General features: G+C 47.3%; 1 protein-coding gene across 3 annotated transcripts in view; it reads right to left on the bottom strand.

Moving 5' to 3' along the window:
• Positions 1-18,450, bottom strand: part of dis3l2 (DIS3 like 3'-5' exoribonuclease 2) — a 426,581-nt gene that overhangs the window by 211,325 nt on the left and 196,806 nt on the right. For all 3 annotated transcript variants that reach the window (XM_072474282.1, XM_072474283.1, XM_072474285.1), the window contains one exon: positions 14,567-14,646. In XM_072474282.1, coding sequence (XP_072330383.1) covers positions 14,567-14,646 — 80 coding nt within the window. The remainder of the gene's footprint in view (positions 1-14,566; positions 14,647-18,450) is intronic.

Raw genomic sequence — 18,450 nt, 5'->3', positions numbered from 1 at the left:
TGGATTTATGAAAATTGACATATCTATTGGAATTCGTCAAGGATGTAACTAGTAGAGATGATGAGGGGGAGCCAATGAATGTGGCTTATTTGGGCTTTCAGCAGGCTTTTCGACAAAGTCCCACTTATGACGTGTAAAATTAAAGGACATGGGATTGGGGATATAGTGTATTCAAATGGATTAAAAAACAGTTGGCAGACAGGAAACAAAGAGTAGGACTAAATTAATCTTTTTCCAAGGCAGAGCCTAGCGGGGTACTGCAGGGATCAATGCTAGGGTCCCAGCTCTTCACAATGCATATTAATGATTTAGATAAGGGAACTCAATGTAATATCTTCAAATTTGCAGATGAGACAAGGCTGGGTGAGAGTGAGAGCTGTGAGGAGGATCAGAGATGCTTCAGTGTGATTTGAATAGAAGTAGTGAGTAGGCAAATGCATGGCGGATTCAGTGTAATGTGGAAAAATATGAGGTCATCCACTTTGGCAGCAAAAACAGGAAGACGGGGCAGCACGGATGCCCAGTGGTTAGCCTGCTGCCTCAAGGCGCCGAGGTCCCAGGTTTGATCCCGGCTCTGGGACACTGTCCGTGTGGAGTTTGCACATTCTCGCCGTGTTTGCATTAGTTCCGCCCTCACAACCCAAAGATATGCAGGGTAGGTGGATTAACCACGCTACATTGCCCCTGAATGGGGAAAAAATGAATTGGGTATCCTAAATTTAAAAAAACACAGGAAGGCAGGTTATCGGAATGGCTATAGATCGAGAGGGGGGAAAGTGCAACAAGACCGGGGTGTCCTTTTACACCAGTCACTGAATGTAAGCATGGGGGTGTAGCAGGCAGTAAAGAAGGCAAATGGTAGATTAGCCTTCATAGTAAGAGGATTCTCATAGGAGAGTACAGGCACACGGATGTGTTGCTACAATTATATAGGGCCTTGAAAAGGCCATACCTGGAATAGTTTTAAAAAAATATTTTTATTCTCCTCATTTTCAATATTTTCATCAATAAACAACCAAAGAGAAAACAAACCAAAACAAATACAATAACAGTCCCCCTTCACACAAACCGCCTCCCGCTCAAACATCAGACCAAAACATCCGCCCATACATTCCAGGTAAAAAAAAACAAATTAACAATCCGTAAACAATGTAACCAAAGACAACTATACAGCCAACCACCCCCGCCGCCCCCCCCCATGTTCAATGGCAATCAATTCTCGGAAGTACATAACAAACAACCCCCATGAATTGTGAAACCCTTCATTCATCCCCTTCAGCTGAGACTTCACCTCCCCGAGAGTCAAACAAATTCAAGGAGGTCCCTCCCACCAAGCCGTGTCACAGAATGGAGAAGCTAACCGCCACCCCAACAGGACCCGCCTGTGGGCAAATATCGAGGCAAAGGCTAACATCTGCCCTTGCATCCGCCTGCCGCCTGAGCTGGTCCGAAGCCCCGAAAAATGCTTCTAGGGGCCCTGGTTTCAAGTTCACGAGCACTACCCCCGAGATGACTCTGAAAAACCTCTCTCCCAACAAACCCCTCACATTTTCACATTCCACATAACTATCCTAACCGGGGGTCTCCCTCCCCCACCATCCTCCACCCACCCACCACACCCTTCCTATCCACCATCCTCATAACTTCAAGCCCTGTCCACTGGGCTTGGCCAGCCCAGACTCATTGTTACCATCGAGCCCCTCCCTCCCTTCCAGAATCCCCCCCATCCACTTCCTCTCGAAAACAGCTCACCCAGTATCGGTCCCCTCCCCCAACTTTTCACACCTCCTAAGCCCAAGGAAAGCTGTTCTACCAGGCTATGATGGAATCAGCAGCCCCTCCCCCCTTCCCATTCACTGGCCAGCTTGAGCTAGCCAGTGGGAAGGCCCCTGCCCAGACCTCACTCCCCTCCAATCTCCTCGTCCTGTCCTGTCCCAGGAAAGCAAAGAAATCCCCTTTAACACACAACCCCAGTGTAAACACACAAACCCGAAAGAATCATCATTGCAAAAGAAAATCCCAACACTTACCTTGTCCAAATAGGCAAAAGTGACATTGAAACAAACCTATTGGACATTAACCTGGTGTTGTAAGACTTCTTACCTTGTCCAAATAGGCAACTTCAACTCATTTAACACATATAACATGCGGTTAAAAATAGAGCTACATACACTCCTCCAACCCCCCCAATACTCAGTCCAAGACCAATCCTCAGTCCCATGTCTCACTTCTGCCCCATCCTTCTGCCTTCACGAACGCCTCGGCCTCTTCCACCGTCTTGAAATAAAAGTCTTTGGAGTTGTCAGTCACCCTCAACTTAGCTAGGGACATTACGCCAAACCGCACCCTGCTATTATACAGTGCTGTTTTCATGCGGCCGAAGGCCGCCCACCTCCTCACCAACTCCACAATAAAGCCCTGGTAGATAAGTGTACCAGCTCCAGTCCGCTGCACCTTCCGCTTCTGCATCGCCCAACACAGAATCTTCTCCTTCACTCAGTATCTATGGAAACAAATAATCACTGCTCTTGGCGGCTCATTCGCCTTTGGTTTCGGCCTCCATGCCCCATGAGCCCGATCCAGTTCGTACCGAGAGCGATCTTCCTCCTCCCCCAACAGCGTCGCCAACACCGTGGCAAAATACTCCGTCAGCCTTGGGCCCTCCACTATCCTCAGATTTTGCCGCCTAGATCCGTTTTCCAGGTCCTCCATCTCGGCTCGCAGACTCTTGTTGGCCTCCACAACCCTCTGCAGCTCCTTACCCATCGAGGTGAGTTGATCACAGTGTTGCGACAAGGCCATTCCCTTCAATTTCTCACCCTGCTCCCACACCTCGGCCGATGTCCTCGACACCGCCGTCTTCACCGGGGCAATCGCCTCCTCCACCAGCACCTTCAATGCTGCCATCATCTCCTTCTTCATCACCTCCATGTGCTTTGCAAACTGTTTTTCAAGTTCCACAACCGTTACCTCGATCATCTTCCATGAACAGTGCGCCTCACCCAGCGACCCAGCCTCCGACATCCTTTCAGTTGCCGAGCAGACCCTTCCACTCAACGGCGAACCTTCATTCACCCCCTTCTTCACGGCAGCTTTCTCTTTAGATTTTGGACATCTTTTTTCCTTATGTCTTCCTGCACTTATTAAATCAAAAATTGCCCCTGGGACCAGGCATTAATTCTAAAAAATCAAGCCTCGAGCAGGAGCCATTCAACGTGTGACCTTCTCCTACATCCCACCATCGGAAGTCCACCATACCTGGAATAGTCTGTGTAGTTTTGGTCTCCTTATCTGAGGAAGGATGATCTTGCTGTGGAGGACGTGCAGTAGCTGTTTACCACACTGATTCCTGGGATAGCAGGACTGACTTATGAGGAGAAATTAAATTAGTTAGGATTATATTCTCTGGGAGTTTAGAAGAATGCGGGGGTATCTCATAGAAAGCTATAAAATTCTAAATAGAACTGGACAGGGCAGATGCAGGAGAGATGTTCCTGATAGCGGAGGAGTCCAGAACCAGGGGTCACAGTCTGAGGATACGAGGCAGACCATTTAGGACTGGGATGAGGAGAACTTTCTTCACCCAGAGAGTGGTGAGCCTGTGGAATTCTCCTGCACAGTAAGCAGTTGAGGCCAAAACATTGTGGGTGCAATTTACTGGCCTTGTTGTGTCCGACTTGGTGGCGCTGCAAAGTCATTGGATCTTCCACGAGGTCGCTTACAATATTAACGACGCTTGAGACGTCTCGCGAGATTCAACCGAACCTCGCAAGATTGCATGATCCAGATCAGCACATTTAAATGAGCCATTAGGCCGATTTAAATATTCACATGCTGGATTCTCTGGACTCCCGGGAACTAATGGCCTCCCTCGACCGTGCACAGTTTAGTACCTGTCCAGACAAACATGGAACTGGCATAACGTCATCTGGGCCATTGGAGTCCCCTGGGTAGTCAGGGACATGCATGTAGAACTGGTACAGCAGTTATCATGGGGGATTTTAATACTACATGTCAATTGGTTTAACCAGGTCGGTCAAGGCATCCTTGAGGAGGAGTTTATAGAACGTATCCGCGATAGTTTCCTAGAACAGTATGTAATGGAACCTACGAGGGTCAAGTGATCCTAGATCTGGTCCTGTGTAATGAGACAGGATTGATTAATAATCTCATAGTTAGGGATCCTCTCGGAAGGAGTGATCACAATATGGTGGAATTTAAAATACTGATGGCGAGCGAGACGGTAAAATCAAACACTAGTGTTTTGTGCTTAAACAAAGGAGATTACAATGGGATGTGAGAAGAGCTGTCTAAGGTAGACTGCGTGAAACAGTTGAGGAATAGTGGAGAACCTTTTTCACAGTGCTCAGCAAAAATGTATACTAACAAAAAGGAAGGACGGTAGAAAGAAGGAAAATCAACCGTAGATATCTAAGGAAATAAGGCAGATCATCAAATTGAAGGAAAAAGCATACAAAGTGGCAAAATTAGTGGGAGATTAGAGAATTGGGAAATCTTTCGGGGGCAACAGAAAGCTACTAAAAAAGCTATAAAGAAGAGTAAGATAGATTATGAGAGTAAACTTGCTCAGAATATAAAATCAGATAGTAAAAATTTCTACAAATATATAAAACAAAAAAAGAATGGCTAAGGTCCTTCACAGGATGAGAAGGGAGATTTAATAATGGGAGATGAGGAAATGGCTGAAGAACTGAACAGGTTTTTTGGGTCGGTCTTCACAGTGGAAGACACAAATAACATGCCAGTGACTGATGGCAATGAGGCTATGACTGGTGAGGACCTTGAGACGATTGTTATCACTAAGGAGGTAGTGATGGGCACGCAAATGGGGCTAAGGGTAGACAAGTCTCTTGGCCTTGGTGGAATGCATGCCAGGGTACGAAAAGAGATGGCTTGGGAAATTGCAAATGCACTCGTGATAATTTACCAAAATTACTCTGGGGCGGTCCAGGCATTTTGGAAACTAGCAAATGTGACACCACTGTTTAAAAAAGGAAGTAGGCAGAAAGTGGGTAATTATAGGCCAGTTAGCTTAACTTCGGTAGTAGGGAAGATGCTGGAATCTATCATCAAGAAAGAAATAGCGAGGCATCTGGATGGAAATTGTCCCATTGGACAGGCGCAGCATGAATTCATGAAGGGCAGGTCATGCCTAACTAATTTAGTGGAATATTTTGAGGACATGATCAGTGCGGTAGACAACAGGGAGTCAATGGATGTGGTATATCTGGATTTCCAGAAAGCTTTTGACAAGGTCCACACAAAAGGTTGCTGCATAAGTTAAAAATGCATGGCGTTAAGGGTATAGTAGTAGCATGGACAGAGGATTGGTTAATTAATAGAAAGCAAAGAGTGGGAATTAATGGGTGTTTCTCTGGTTGGCAATCAGCAGCTAGTGGTGTCCCTCAGGGATCAATGTTGGGCCCACATTTGTTCACAATTTACATAGATAATTTGGAGTTGGAGACCAAGTGCAATGTGTCCAAGTTTGCAGACGACACTAAGATGAGTGGTAAAGCAAAAAGTGCAGTGGATACTGGAAGTGTGCAGAGGGATTTGGATAGTTTTAGTGAATGGGCTAGGGTCTGGCAGATGGAATACAATGTTGACAAATGTGAGGTTATCCATTTTGGTAGGAATAACAGCAAAAGGGATTATTATTATTATTTTAAAAAAAAATTATTAATATATTTTATTCAAGATTTTTTGGCCAAACATAACAGTATGTAGTGTTTCTTTTAAACAACACTAAAGCAATATAAATAACAATGGCCAGTTTTAAACAAATAAATAAATAATATATGAACAGAAACAAAAACCAAACTAAATGGCAACTGCCTTGTCAAAAATAAATACTCTCCAAAGATACAATCTAACAGTCCAATATACATTACCTAAAACAAGTGCCTATACATATACAATAACATCCCTGAGAGTCCGTCCGATTCCTCCCCCCCCCTTCCCCCCTCCCCCCTGGGTTGCTGCTGTTGTCTTCTTCTTTTCCATTCCCTCTATCTTTCTGTGAGGTAGTCGACGAACGGTTGCCACCGCCTCGTGAACCCTTGAGCCGAACCCCTCAGTACGAACTTAATCCATTCTAACTTTATAAACCCTGCCATGTCGTTTAACCAGGTCTCCACACCCGGGGGTTTGGCTTCCTTCCACATTAACAATATCCTGCGCCGGGCTACTAGGGACGCAAAGACCAAAACATCAGCCTCTCTCGCCTCCTGCACTCCCGGCTCCTCTGCAACCCCAAATATAGCCAACCCCCAGCTTGGTTCGACCTGGACCCCCACCACCTTCGAAAGCACCTTTGCTACCCCCAACCAAAACCCCTGTAGTGCCGGGCATGACCAGAACATGTGGGTGTGATTTGCTGGGCTTCTCGAGCATCTCGCACACCTATCCTCGATCCCAAAAAATTTACTGAACCGTGCTCCAGTCATATGCGCCCTGTGTAACACCTTAAATTGTATCAGGCTTAGCCTGGCACATGAGGACGATGGGTTTACCCTACGTAGGGCATCAGCCCACAGCCCCTCCTCAATCTCCTCCCCCAGCTCTTCTTCCCATTTCCCTTTCAGCTCATCTACCATGATCTCCCCCTCGTCCCTCATTTCCCTATATATGTCCGACACCTTACCATCCCCCACCCATGTCTCTGAGATCACTCTATCCTGCACCTCCTGCGTCGGGAGCTGCGGGAATTCCCTCACCTGTTGCCTCGCAAAAGCCCTCAGTTGCATATACCGAAATGCATTCCCTTGGGGCAACCCATATTTTTCCGTCAGCGCTCCCAGACTCGCAAACGTCCCACCTACGAACAGATCTCTCAATTGTGCTACCCCTGCTCTTTGCCATGCTCCAAATCCCCCATCCATTCTCCCCGGAATAAACCTATGGTTATTTCTTATCGGGGACCGCACCGAGGCTCCCGTCCTTCCCCTATGCCGCCTCCACTGCCCCCAAATTTTCAATGTAGCCACCACCACCGGGCTTGTGGTGTATTTCTTCGGTGAGAACGGCAACGGTGCCGTCACCATAGCTTGTAGGCTAGTCCCCCTGCAGGACGCCCTCTCCAATCTCTTCCACGCGGCTCCCTCCTCTTCTCCCATCCACTTACACACCATTGAAATATTGGCGGCCCAGTAATAGTCGTTTAGGCTCGGTAGTGCCAGCCCCCCACTGTCCCTACTGCGTTGCAAAAATCCCCTCCTCACTCTCGGGGTCTTCCCGGCCCACACAAAACTCACAATACTCTTCTCGATTCTTTTGAAAAAAGCCTTCGTGACCACCACCGGGAGGCACTGAAACACAAAAAGGAATCTCGGGAGGACCACCATTTTAACCGCCTGCACCATGTCCCATCTCTTAAAGTCCTCCTCCATCTGTTCCACCAACCGCGTTAAATTAAGCCTATGTAATGTACCCCAATTCGTGGCTATCTGGATCCCCAAGTATCGAAAGTCCCTTGTTACCTTCCTCAACAGTAAATCCTCTATTTCTCTGCTCTGCTCCCCTGGATGCACCACAAACAACTCACTTTTCCCCATGTTCAATTTATACCCTGAAAAATCCCCAAACTCCCCAAGTATCCGCATTATCTCTGGCATCCCCTCCGCCGGGTCCGCCACATATAGCAACAAATCATCCGCATACAGAGATACCCGGTGTTCTTCTCCCCTGAGTATTCCCCTCCACTTCCTGGAACCCCTCAATGCTATGGCCAGGGGCTCAATCGCCAGTGCAAACAGTAACGGGGGCAGAGGACATCCCTGCCTCGTCCCTCTATGGAGCCGAAAATAATCAGACCCCCGTCCATTCGTGACCACGCTCGCCATCGGGGCCCTATACAGCAACTGTACCCATCTGATATACCCATCTCCAAAGCCAAATCTCCTCAGCACCTCCCACAAATAATCCCACTCCACTCTATCAAATGCTTTCTCGGCATCCATCGCCACCACTATCTCCGCTTCCCCCTCTGGTGGGGGCATCATCATTACCCCTAGCAGCCTCCGTATATTTGTATTCAGCTGTCTCCCCTTCTCAAACCCAGTTTGGTCCTCATGAACCACCCCCGGGACACAATCCTCTATCCTCGTTGCCATTACCTTGGCCAGAATCTTAGCGTCCACATTCAGGAGGGAAATAGGCCTATAGGACCCGCGGGTCTTTTTCCTTCTTTAGGAGGAGCGATATCGTTGTCTCTGACATAGTCGGGGGCAGCTGCCCCCTTTCCCTCGCCTCATTAAAGGTTCTCATCAGTAGCGGGGCCAGCAAGTCCATATATTTCCGGTAGAATTCAACTGGGAATCCGTCTGGTCCCGGGGCCTTCCCCGCCTGCATGCGCCCAATCCCTTTCAATACTTCCTCCGTCTCAATCTGTGCTCCCAGTCCCGCCCTCTCCTGCTCCTCCACCTTAGGGAATTCCAGCTGATCCAGAAAGCACATCATTCTCTCCTTCCCATCTGGGGGCTGAGCTTCATGTAATCTTTCATAAAATGCCTTGAACACTCCATTCACTCTCTCCGCTCCCCGCTCCATCTCTCCCTCCTCATCTCTCACCCCCCCTATCTCCCTCGCTGCTCCCCTTTTCCTCAGTTGGTGGGCCAGCAACCTGCTCGCCTTCTCCCCATATTCGTACTGTACACCCTGTGCCTTCCTCCATTGTGCCTCTGCATTACCCGTAGTCAACAAGTCAAATTCTACCTGTAGCCTTTGCCTTTCCCTGTACAGTCCCTCCTCCGGTGCCTCCGCATATTGTCTGTCCACCCTCAAAAGTTCTTTCAACAACCGCTCCCTTTCCCTACCCTCCTGCTTTCCTTTATGCGCCCTAATAGATATCAGCTCCCCTCTAACCACTGCCTTCAGCGCCTCCCAGACCACTCCCACCTGGACCTCCCCATTATCATTGAGTTCCAAGTACCTTTCAATACACCCCCTCACCCTTAAACACACCCCCTCATCTGCCAATAATCCCATGTCCATTCTCCAGGGTGGACGCTGTTCTTTTTCCTCCCCTATCTCCAGGTCCACCCAATGTGGAGCGTGATCCGAAATAGCTATAGCCGTCCCCGTCACCTTCGGGATCAGTGCCCTTCCCAAAACAAAAAAGTCTATCCGTGAATAAACTTTGTGGACATAGGAGAAAAACGAAAACTCCTTACTCCTAGGTCTACTAAATCTCCAGGGGTCTACTCCTCCCATCTGCTCCATAAAGTCCTTAAGCACCCTAGCTGCAGCCGGCCTCCTTCCAGTCCTGGACCTCGATCTGTCCAGCCCTGGGTCCAGCACCGTATTAAAATCTCCACCCATTACCAACTTCCCCACCTCTAGGTCCGGGATACGTCCTAACATACGCCTCATAAAGTTGGCATCATCCCAGTTCCGGGCATATACGTTCGCTAAGACCACCGCCTCCCCTTGCAATTTGCCACTCACCATCACGTATCTGCCCCCACTATCCGCCACTATGGTCTTTGCCTCAAACATCACCCGCTTCCCCACTAGTATAGCCACCCCCCTGTTTTTTGCATCTAGCCCCGAATGAAACACCTGCCCCACCCATCCTTTGCGTAGTCTGACCTGGTCTATCAGTTTCAGATGCGTCTCCTGCAGCATAACCACATCTGCCTTAAGTTTCTTTAGGTGTGCGAGTACCCGTGCCCTCTTTATCGGCCCATACAGCCCTCTCACATTCCACGTGATCAGCCGGGTTGGGGGGTTCTTTACCCCCCCCCTTGTCGACTAGCCATCTCCTTTTTCAATCCAGCTCCTCACCCGGTTCCCACGTAGCCATATCTCCCCCCAACGGCGCCCTCCCGCCCCGACCACCCCACTCCATTCCAGCTCCCCCTTCTCCCCAGCAGCAGCAACCCAGTTAACCAACCCCCCCCACCCGCTAGATCCCTCACTAGCGTAATTGCACCTCCCATGTTGCTCCCAGAAGTCAGCAAACTCTGGCCGACCTCAGCTTCCCCCGTGACCTCGGCTCCCACTGTGCGAGGCCCCCTCCTTCCTGCTTCCCTGTTCCCGCCATGATTACCATAGCGCGGGAACAAAGCCCGCGCTTCCCATTTGGCCCCGCCCCCATTGGCCGGCGCCCCCAGCTCCTCATCCTCCCTCCCCCCCTCTCCCACGGCATGGGGAAGAGAGAAAAGTTACAGGGTCGCAGGATTAACAACTTGGGAAATCATCTCTTCCCCCTTTTCCCCCCCTCTTCACCCCACATATTCACCCCACCACTTTGTCCCAAACGTTCTTTTTCCAGCCCGCTTATTCCAGTTTCTCCTCGACAATAAATGTCCACGCCTCTTCTGCCGTTTCAAAGTAGTAGTGTTTCCCTTGATGTGTGACCCACAGTCTTGCCGGCTGCAGCATTCCAAATTTAACCTTCCTTTTGTGCAGCACCGCCTTGGCCCGATTAAAGCTTGCCCTCCTTCTCGCCACCTCCGCACTCCAATCTTGATATACGCGCATCACCGCGTTCTCCCACCTACTGCTCCGAGTCTTCTTTGCCCATCTCTCTGTCCTTATATCGGAGAAATCTCACCACTATGGCTCGAGGAATTTCTCCAGCCCTCGGTCTTCGCGCCATAACTCGATAGGCTCCCTCCACCTCCAACGGGCCCGTCGGGGCCTCCGATCCCATTAACGAGTGCAGCATCGTGCTCACATATGCCCCGACGTCCGCCCCTTCTGCACCTTCGGGAAGACCAGGAATCCTTAAATTCTTCCTCCTCGCATTATTCTCCAGCACCTCCAGCCTTTCCGCACACCTTTTGTGTTGTGCCTCGTGCATCTCTGTCTTCACCACCAGGCCCTGTATGTCATCCTCATTCTCAGCAGCCTTTGCCTTCACGACCCGAAGCTCCTGCTCCTGGGTCTTTTGCTCCTCCTTTAGCCCTTCAATCGCCTGTAACATCGGGGCCAACAGCTCCTTCTTCATCTCCTTTTTAAGTTCTTCCACGCAACGCCGCAGGAACTCTTGTTGGTCAGGGCCCCATATTAAACTGCCTCCTTCCGACGCCAACTTGCTTTGTGCTTGCCTTCCTTGCCGCTGCTCTAGAGGATCCACTTTCCGGCCACTTTCCTCTCCTTTTTCCATCCGCGTCCAGGGGGGATTCCCTTCTGGTTTACCGCACAGTGTTTTTAGCCGTTAAAATTGCCGTTGGGGCTCCTATCAAGAGCCCAAAAGTCCTTTCCACCGGGAGCTGCCGAAACTTGCGACTTAGCTGGTCATCACCGCACCCGGAAGTCAAGGGATTATTATTTAATGATAAAATATTAAAACATGCTGCTGTGCAGAGGGACCTGGGTGTCCTAGTGCATGAGTCGCAAAAAGCTGGTTTACAGGTGCAACAGGTGATTCAGAAGGCAAATGGAGTTTTGTCCTTCATTGCTAGAGGGATGGAGCTTAAGACTAGGGAGGTCATGCTGCAACTGTATAAGGTGTTAGTGAAGCCGCACCTGGAGTAGTGTGTTCAGTTTTGATCTCCTTACCGGAGAAAGGACGTATTTGCGCTGGATGGTGTGCAGAGGAGATTCACTAGATTAATCCCAGAGTTGAAGGGGTTGGATTATGAATAATAATAATAATCTTTTATTGTCACACGTATGAAGTTACTGTGAAAAGCCCCTAGTCGCCACATTTCGGAGACTGTTCGGGTAAGCTGGTACAGGAATTGAACCCGCTCTGCTGGTCTTGTTCTGCAACCAACTGTTTAGCCCACTGAGCTAAACTAGTCCTTATGAGCCGATTACGAGGAGAGGTTGAGTAGACTGGGACTGTACTCGTTGGAATTCAGAAAAATGCGGAGGGATCTTATAGAAACATGTAAAATTATGAAGGGAATAGATAGGATAGATGCGGGGAGTTTGTTTCGACTGGCGGGTGAAAGCAGAACTAGGGGGCACAGCCTCAAAATAAGGGGAAGTAGATTTAGGACTGAGCTTAGGGAGAACCTCTTCACCCAAAGGGTTGTGAATCTATGGAATTCCCTGCCCAGTGAAGCAGTTGAGGCTCCTTCATTAAATGTTTTCAAAATAAAGATAGATAGTTTTTTGAAGAATAAAGGGTTGTGGTGTTCGGGCTGGAAAGTGGAGCTGAGTCCACAAAAGATCAGCTATGATCTCTTTGAATGGCAGAGCAGCCTCAATGCGTCAGATGGCCTACTCCTGCTTCTAGTTCTTATGTCAGGGCAAAGTGGCACCCTGGCTACCGGGCATCTTGGCGCTGCCAGGCTCCACACTGTTGGAACAATTTCTAAGTGTGGGCTAGACTGGGGAGAAACTATCCAAGGCCCAACAAAAATGACAAGTGTGGGTGAATATCGGTGTGGATCTCACCCAAAGAACTGACAAGAAATACTGGGCGAGATTCTCCACTCCCGCGCCGGTTGGGAGAATCGCCTGGGCCGCCAAAATTTCCCTGGACACCGGTCCGACGCCCTCCCGTGATTCTCCCAAGTGGCGGGAACGGCCCCGTCGAGTTCCGCGGGCCGGAGAATCGCCGGAGACACCCAAAATGGCGATTCTCCGGCACCCCCGCTATTCACAGGCCCGGATAGGCCGAGCGGCCTGGCCAAAACGGCGGGTTCCCCCCCGGCGCCGTCCACACCTGGTCGCTGCCGTCCGGAACAGCGCGGGAACGCTGGGGGGGGGTGGTGGCGACCTGCGGGGGAGGGGGGGAGAGAATCCTGCACCGGGAGTACCTCAAATGTGGGATGGCCCGCGATCGGTGCCCACCGATCGTCGGGCCGTCCTCTCTGAAGGAGGACCTCCTTCCTTCCGCGGCCCCGGAAGATCCATCCGCCATCTTCTTGCGGGGCGGACTCGGAGAGGACGGCAACCACGCATGCGCAGGTGATGCCAGTTATGCGGCGCCGGCCACGTCATGTATGTGGCGCCGCCTTTATGTGGCGACAAGGCCTGGCGAGTGTAGATGACGCGGTCCCGCTCCTAGCCCATTATCAGGCCCTGAATCGGTCGGGATAGGGGTCGTTTCCCGCCGTCGTGAACCTCGACGGCGTTCACGACGGCGTGGGCACTTCGGCGCGGGAGTGGAGAATCCCGCCCACTATGTTTTCAAGCAGGAGTTACATATAGCTCTTGGGGCTAATGGGATCAAAGGATAGGATGCTTACTGACATCTCCAAGCAGGAACAGGTTACTACGATGGATGATCAGCCACAATCATAATGAATGGCAGAGCAGGCCCGAAGGGCCAATTGGCCTACTCCTGCTCCTATTTTGTATGTTTCTGTAATACAAAATTCAAGAAATACACATCTCAATCAAGGAAAGGCTGGTTATGATGCCTTTGACATGCACACCCAGTCAGAATCTGTCCTGTCTTTTTACAGATTGTGTCTCACCTGCTGTGCATTCTTGCATCTTCAGACTAATAGCATTTGCAATGTTTCCTTGTTACTTTTTCTGTAATGTAAGCATCCTTCTTGCAGGAGACTTTCATGCTAATAGTCATTTTTTCAACAGTATGAATAAACTTGTAAAAGACCTGATCAATAATTATTTACAAATGTGCAAAAACATAAGGTATACACTACACATATACTGTGTTTTCTATATTCTAGGGATGGCAGGAAAATAGCAAGTTTATTTCGAACAAAATGAAAAGCCAGGCTGATGTGGAGATTTTCCACTTGCTATGGGTCCAGAGTTTACAGTGCAATGATGACAAAACTATCAGCATTTCTCCACTGAATCTGACAGCAACTTCTGGAGTCCGCCCATGTTCAGAATATGCTATCAGTTCATGCATGTTCTAGAGATTTCTCCCCCAGATAGCAATCAACAGGAAACGACTAGAGCCTCGACGTTTACACTAAAAACTCTTGAAAAAGTTACACCTTTTTAAAATGGTGTGACTGGATTTTTCTTTCAGCGCACTAACTTCATAATTTCTACTAACCACCGCCAATGGCCTGGGAAAGCTAATTTTACATTTATGAAATGCCAAATTTCTCCATAATGATAATAATTGTGCTGGTTTTTTAAATCTTAAAAAGTTGGTTGTTTCATTTAAGCTTCACTCTTCATCCAAGCATGATCACTTATTTTTCTAAATGAAAATCTATATTAATTATATTAAGTACAAATTGTTTTAAAAGGATTAAGTGCTTTTAACTTCCTGGTTTCCTGTGCGTAGATACCTCACTGATTGGCTACTTACTGACATCATTGCTGCTATATGCCAAGACATGTCCTTGACTTGGTACCAGATTTAAACTGCTGTCAGGAAAGGGGGAAACCACGCCACAGAAATTGCTAGATCAGATTGGGCAGCTTTGAGGTCAGCAATGAGCACCATCATTTGATTCTTAATTGCAAAATTCGGCCAAGTTTTTTTCAGTCTTGGTTACAAAAATACTGCACTTGTCTCCAATTGGTGTTCTATTTAAGAGTCATGGGGTTTTGCCAATCTTATATTTTTAAGTTTCTTTTCAAATCTAACAAAGAAATTTCAAACTTTAATTAATGAATGTCAAAACAGAGAAGTGTTATAAAAGAAACTTACCATCTGGGAGTTTGCAACAAGATACTGCGTCATCCAAATCTCTAGCAGTGGCTGGATCAATCGTGAATATGCATTCATTGCTATTGAAAAAATGGCAAATTTTATCTCATCTTGTAATATCTTACAGCTAATAGAAAGCAATCACAAGCTTTTAGACAACATATGAAACTGTTCGGTGTCTAAGGTAGTATAGGCTGAAAATCTTTTGAAAATTCTTTACAGAAATACAGTTTGTCCATTGCAACTTGTGAAAGTTGAGAAAAAAAATTGTGATCTCGCTGTTAAGTGTACAAAGTTTCAAACCACAAGCAATGTCCTGTGTTAGAATATCAACTCTTCCAAAGATTGATTTTACTTATTTAATATTGTTAACTGCAATGCTAGAGTTTTGGATTCTCAAATAAGCCACGCCTATTCCTGTCTGAAATTAATACTGATCAACACTGGTTGGGGAGATGATATCTGATCATCTCTGCTGGACAAAGGAGGGAAAGATAACTACTCAAAAATAATTTCTTAATACTTGGATGACATGATATGGTTTTGAATATCATTTCACTCACTACAATAAGGCTCCAATCTGAAATTTCTACCATATTTAAGACTCAATTTTGTCAAGTGCAGTACATAGGTAGTTACACTTTACCCTCCTGGTCGGACCACAGTAAACATAGCTCATGATAAGACTCATCTTTTAAAATTAAATCAAGCAGATTTAATTAAGACCTTTTTCTATGATGTCAGGAAAAATGTATACGCTTCACTTCTGCGGACAAAAAACTAATTCAATTTGGTTTTGATCATTTTCAAAATTATTACTTTTTCCAATAGATTAAATTTACCCACCATGTTGGTTTTCTGTACCTTCTTGCTGGGAGTTTTTATTACACGGATTCAACCTGATTCTCAGTTTAAATTTTAACTGGATGTTTTATTACTTGAAAGGTTGAGAGTTTTCAACATATCTGGACATTGTGAGCATGCACCTGAATTTCCCAACATACATCAGCTAACTAAAGTAAAGAGTTTTATCCTCTCACCTTGTTAATAAATACCTCCCAGTGTCTGCATGGGTTTCACCTCCACAACCCAAAGATGTGCAAGCCATGCTAAAATTGCCCCTTATTTGGAAAAACTAAAAAACATATATTTTTTAAATGCCTCAGCCTTTTCCAAAAGACCTGTGAAAGAGATCAGATTGAATTCCAAAGTTTTATTTCAGGAAAAAAATTGGCAGAAAATTTGGAAGCATAACTAACAGTAGCAGACTTCCAGAGGACACATAGTGGTGAAATGTGTAGATGAAATGTAATGGTGAAATGTGAAGATGAAATGTATTGTAGAGAAGTGTGAAGGACAGACAATAAATAAAAGCTAAGTGGTACAAATTTTGAAGGAGGCAAAGGTACAGGGAAACCTGGGCTTTTAAACCTTCTCAAGGGAAATTAGGTATGGACAATAAATGTTGGCCTAGCCAGCGATGCCCACATCCCATAAATGAATAAAACAAAACATATACAAATCTTTGAAGAACGCAGAACAAATTGATAAATCTGTTCTTAAAAGAAAACATATGGGTCCTTGGATTAGAGTTTGTATGTGACTGCCGCATGTGACTTGGCTAGAGAGGTGCAACTCAAGGATTGTAAAAAATGAAATCATCATTCATTCCAATCATTTATATTGTTTACCTGAAGTTGGGCTAATGGAATGTTGTTTATATAAAGAACCCTGGGGTGTAGATAATTATAGACAGTGTGTTTGGCCTTAGCAAGATGATGCAGTTAATGTGTGGAGCCAGGGGCTGAAGCAGTCAGAGGTTGAGTTTCAGTTTCTGGGAAAAAAAAGTTTAGATTGGGGATGTGAACAGCCATGGAACTTTTGGTCAAATGCTGGGAAGCTAACCAGTAGTTTGACAGAGGCTAGAATCTGCACTCTGGTTCCTGAAGGATCTCTCTTTCTCAAAGCAGTTAGTCAAAGACATCTCAATAAAGCAAGTATTCCTGGGTCTTCTAACTGTATTTAAAAGTAGATTTTGACCAGAGATGGGTTTTGCTTGAGTAGAGATTAAAAGATGGCAGTTAGGAATTTAAAAGGTTTCATTTTATTGTTAAGCATTGTTAAACTGTAAGAAGTCTTACAACACCAGGTTAAAGTTCAACAGGTTTATTTGGAATCACAAGCTTTCGGAGTATGGCTCCGATGAAGGAGCTATACTCCGAAAGCTAGCGATTCCAAATAAACCTGTTGGGACTTTAACCTGGTATTGTAAGGCTTCTTACTGTGCCCACCCCAGTCCAATGTCGGCACCTCCACATCATTGTTAAACTGGTAATTGTATTAAATGTAACTGTGTTAATAATAAAGTTTGTTTTAATACACCATATCCCTATTTGTGCATGCAGTCACTCCTGGAGCAAAGCATGCTTTCCTTACAGTCTGACAAATTAAATAAAATATTGGGATCCTGCCTGGTATCCTAGCAAGTGTTAGGGCCTGGTCCGGGATCATGATACTGGGTTATTGTGCATTGGAATGTATTTTTCTAGTAAACTATGTACGAGTTCTTTAAATGTTAGCCATTGCCCGTCTACCATCATACCTTTTCACATAATTTCCCAATCGACTAACCTTCCCAAAAGTAGGCGGGGGACTAGTGGACGGTCGGGGGGCCCCGATTAGAGCAGAGGAGGTACTGGGGGGCCTAAAGGCCATGCAGTCGGGGAAAGCCCCGGGACCAGATGGATACCCAGTAGAGTTTTACAAAAAGTTCTCGGAAATAGTGGGACCGGTCCTGACTAGGATTTTTAATGAGGCGAGGGACAGAGGGACCCTGCCACCGATGATGTCGCAAGCCACCATCTCGCTGATATTAAAGAGGGACAAGGACCCAGAATCCTGCGGGTCATACAGGCCAATCTCCCTGACCAATGTGGACGCCAAGCTCCTGGCGATTAGAATTGAGGACTGCGTACCGGAGGTGATTGGGGACAACCAAACAGAGTTTGTGAAAGGCAGGCAGATGACAGCCAACTTGAGAAGATTGCTGAATGTGATCATGATGCCCCCGACGGGCAAGGAAGTGGAGGTAGTGGTGGCAATGGACGCTGAGAAGGCCTTCGACCGGGTGGAGTGGGACTATTTGTGGGAGGTACTCACGACGGTTTGGGTTCGGGGAGGGATTGGTTAATTGGGTCAGACTATTGTACCAGGCCCCAAAAGCTAGCGTAAGGACGAACAGGATAATGTCAGATTACTTCAGACTACATCGCGGGACCAGACAGGGATGCCCACTCTCCCCGTTGCTGTTCGCGCTGGCCATAGAACCGTTGGCAGTTGCGCTCAGAGCTGCAAAGGGGTGGAAGGGAATGACTAGGGGGATTTGGAGCACAGGGTCTCTCTCTATGCGGATGACCTGCTCCTGTACGTGTCGGACCCACTGGTCGGGATGGAAATTATACTGGAAACATTGAGGAAGTTTGGCCGGTTCTCAGGGTACAAATTAAATATGGCCAAGAGTGAGATGTTTGTAGTGCAGGCAAGAGGCCAGAATAGGCTGAGGGAACTGCCCTTTAGGCTGGTTGGGAAAAGTTTCCGGGACTTGGGGATACAGGTGGCACGAGGCTGGGGCAGGTTACATAAGTTAAATTTGACTAGAGTGGTGGAACAAATGAAGAGGGAGTTTCGGAGATGGGATGCACTCCCGCTGTCACTCGTGGGGAGGGTGCAGATGGTAAAAATGACAATCCTCCCCAGATTCCTGTTCATCTTCCAGTGCCTCCCGATCTTTATCCCACGGTCCTTCTTCAAAAGGACCGGCAAAATCATCATGAGCTTTGTCTGGGCGGGAAAATCCCCGCGGGTGAGGAAGGCGATGCTTGAAA

Source organism: Scyliorhinus torazame, chromosome 14, assembly GCF_047496885.1.
Source record: "Scyliorhinus torazame isolate Kashiwa2021f chromosome 14, sScyTor2.1, whole genome shotgun sequence".
Classification (NCBI taxonomy): domain Eukaryota; kingdom Metazoa; phylum Chordata; class Chondrichthyes; order Carcharhiniformes; family Scyliorhinidae; genus Scyliorhinus; species Scyliorhinus torazame.
This window is presented reverse-complemented; position numbering and strand designations above follow the sequence as displayed.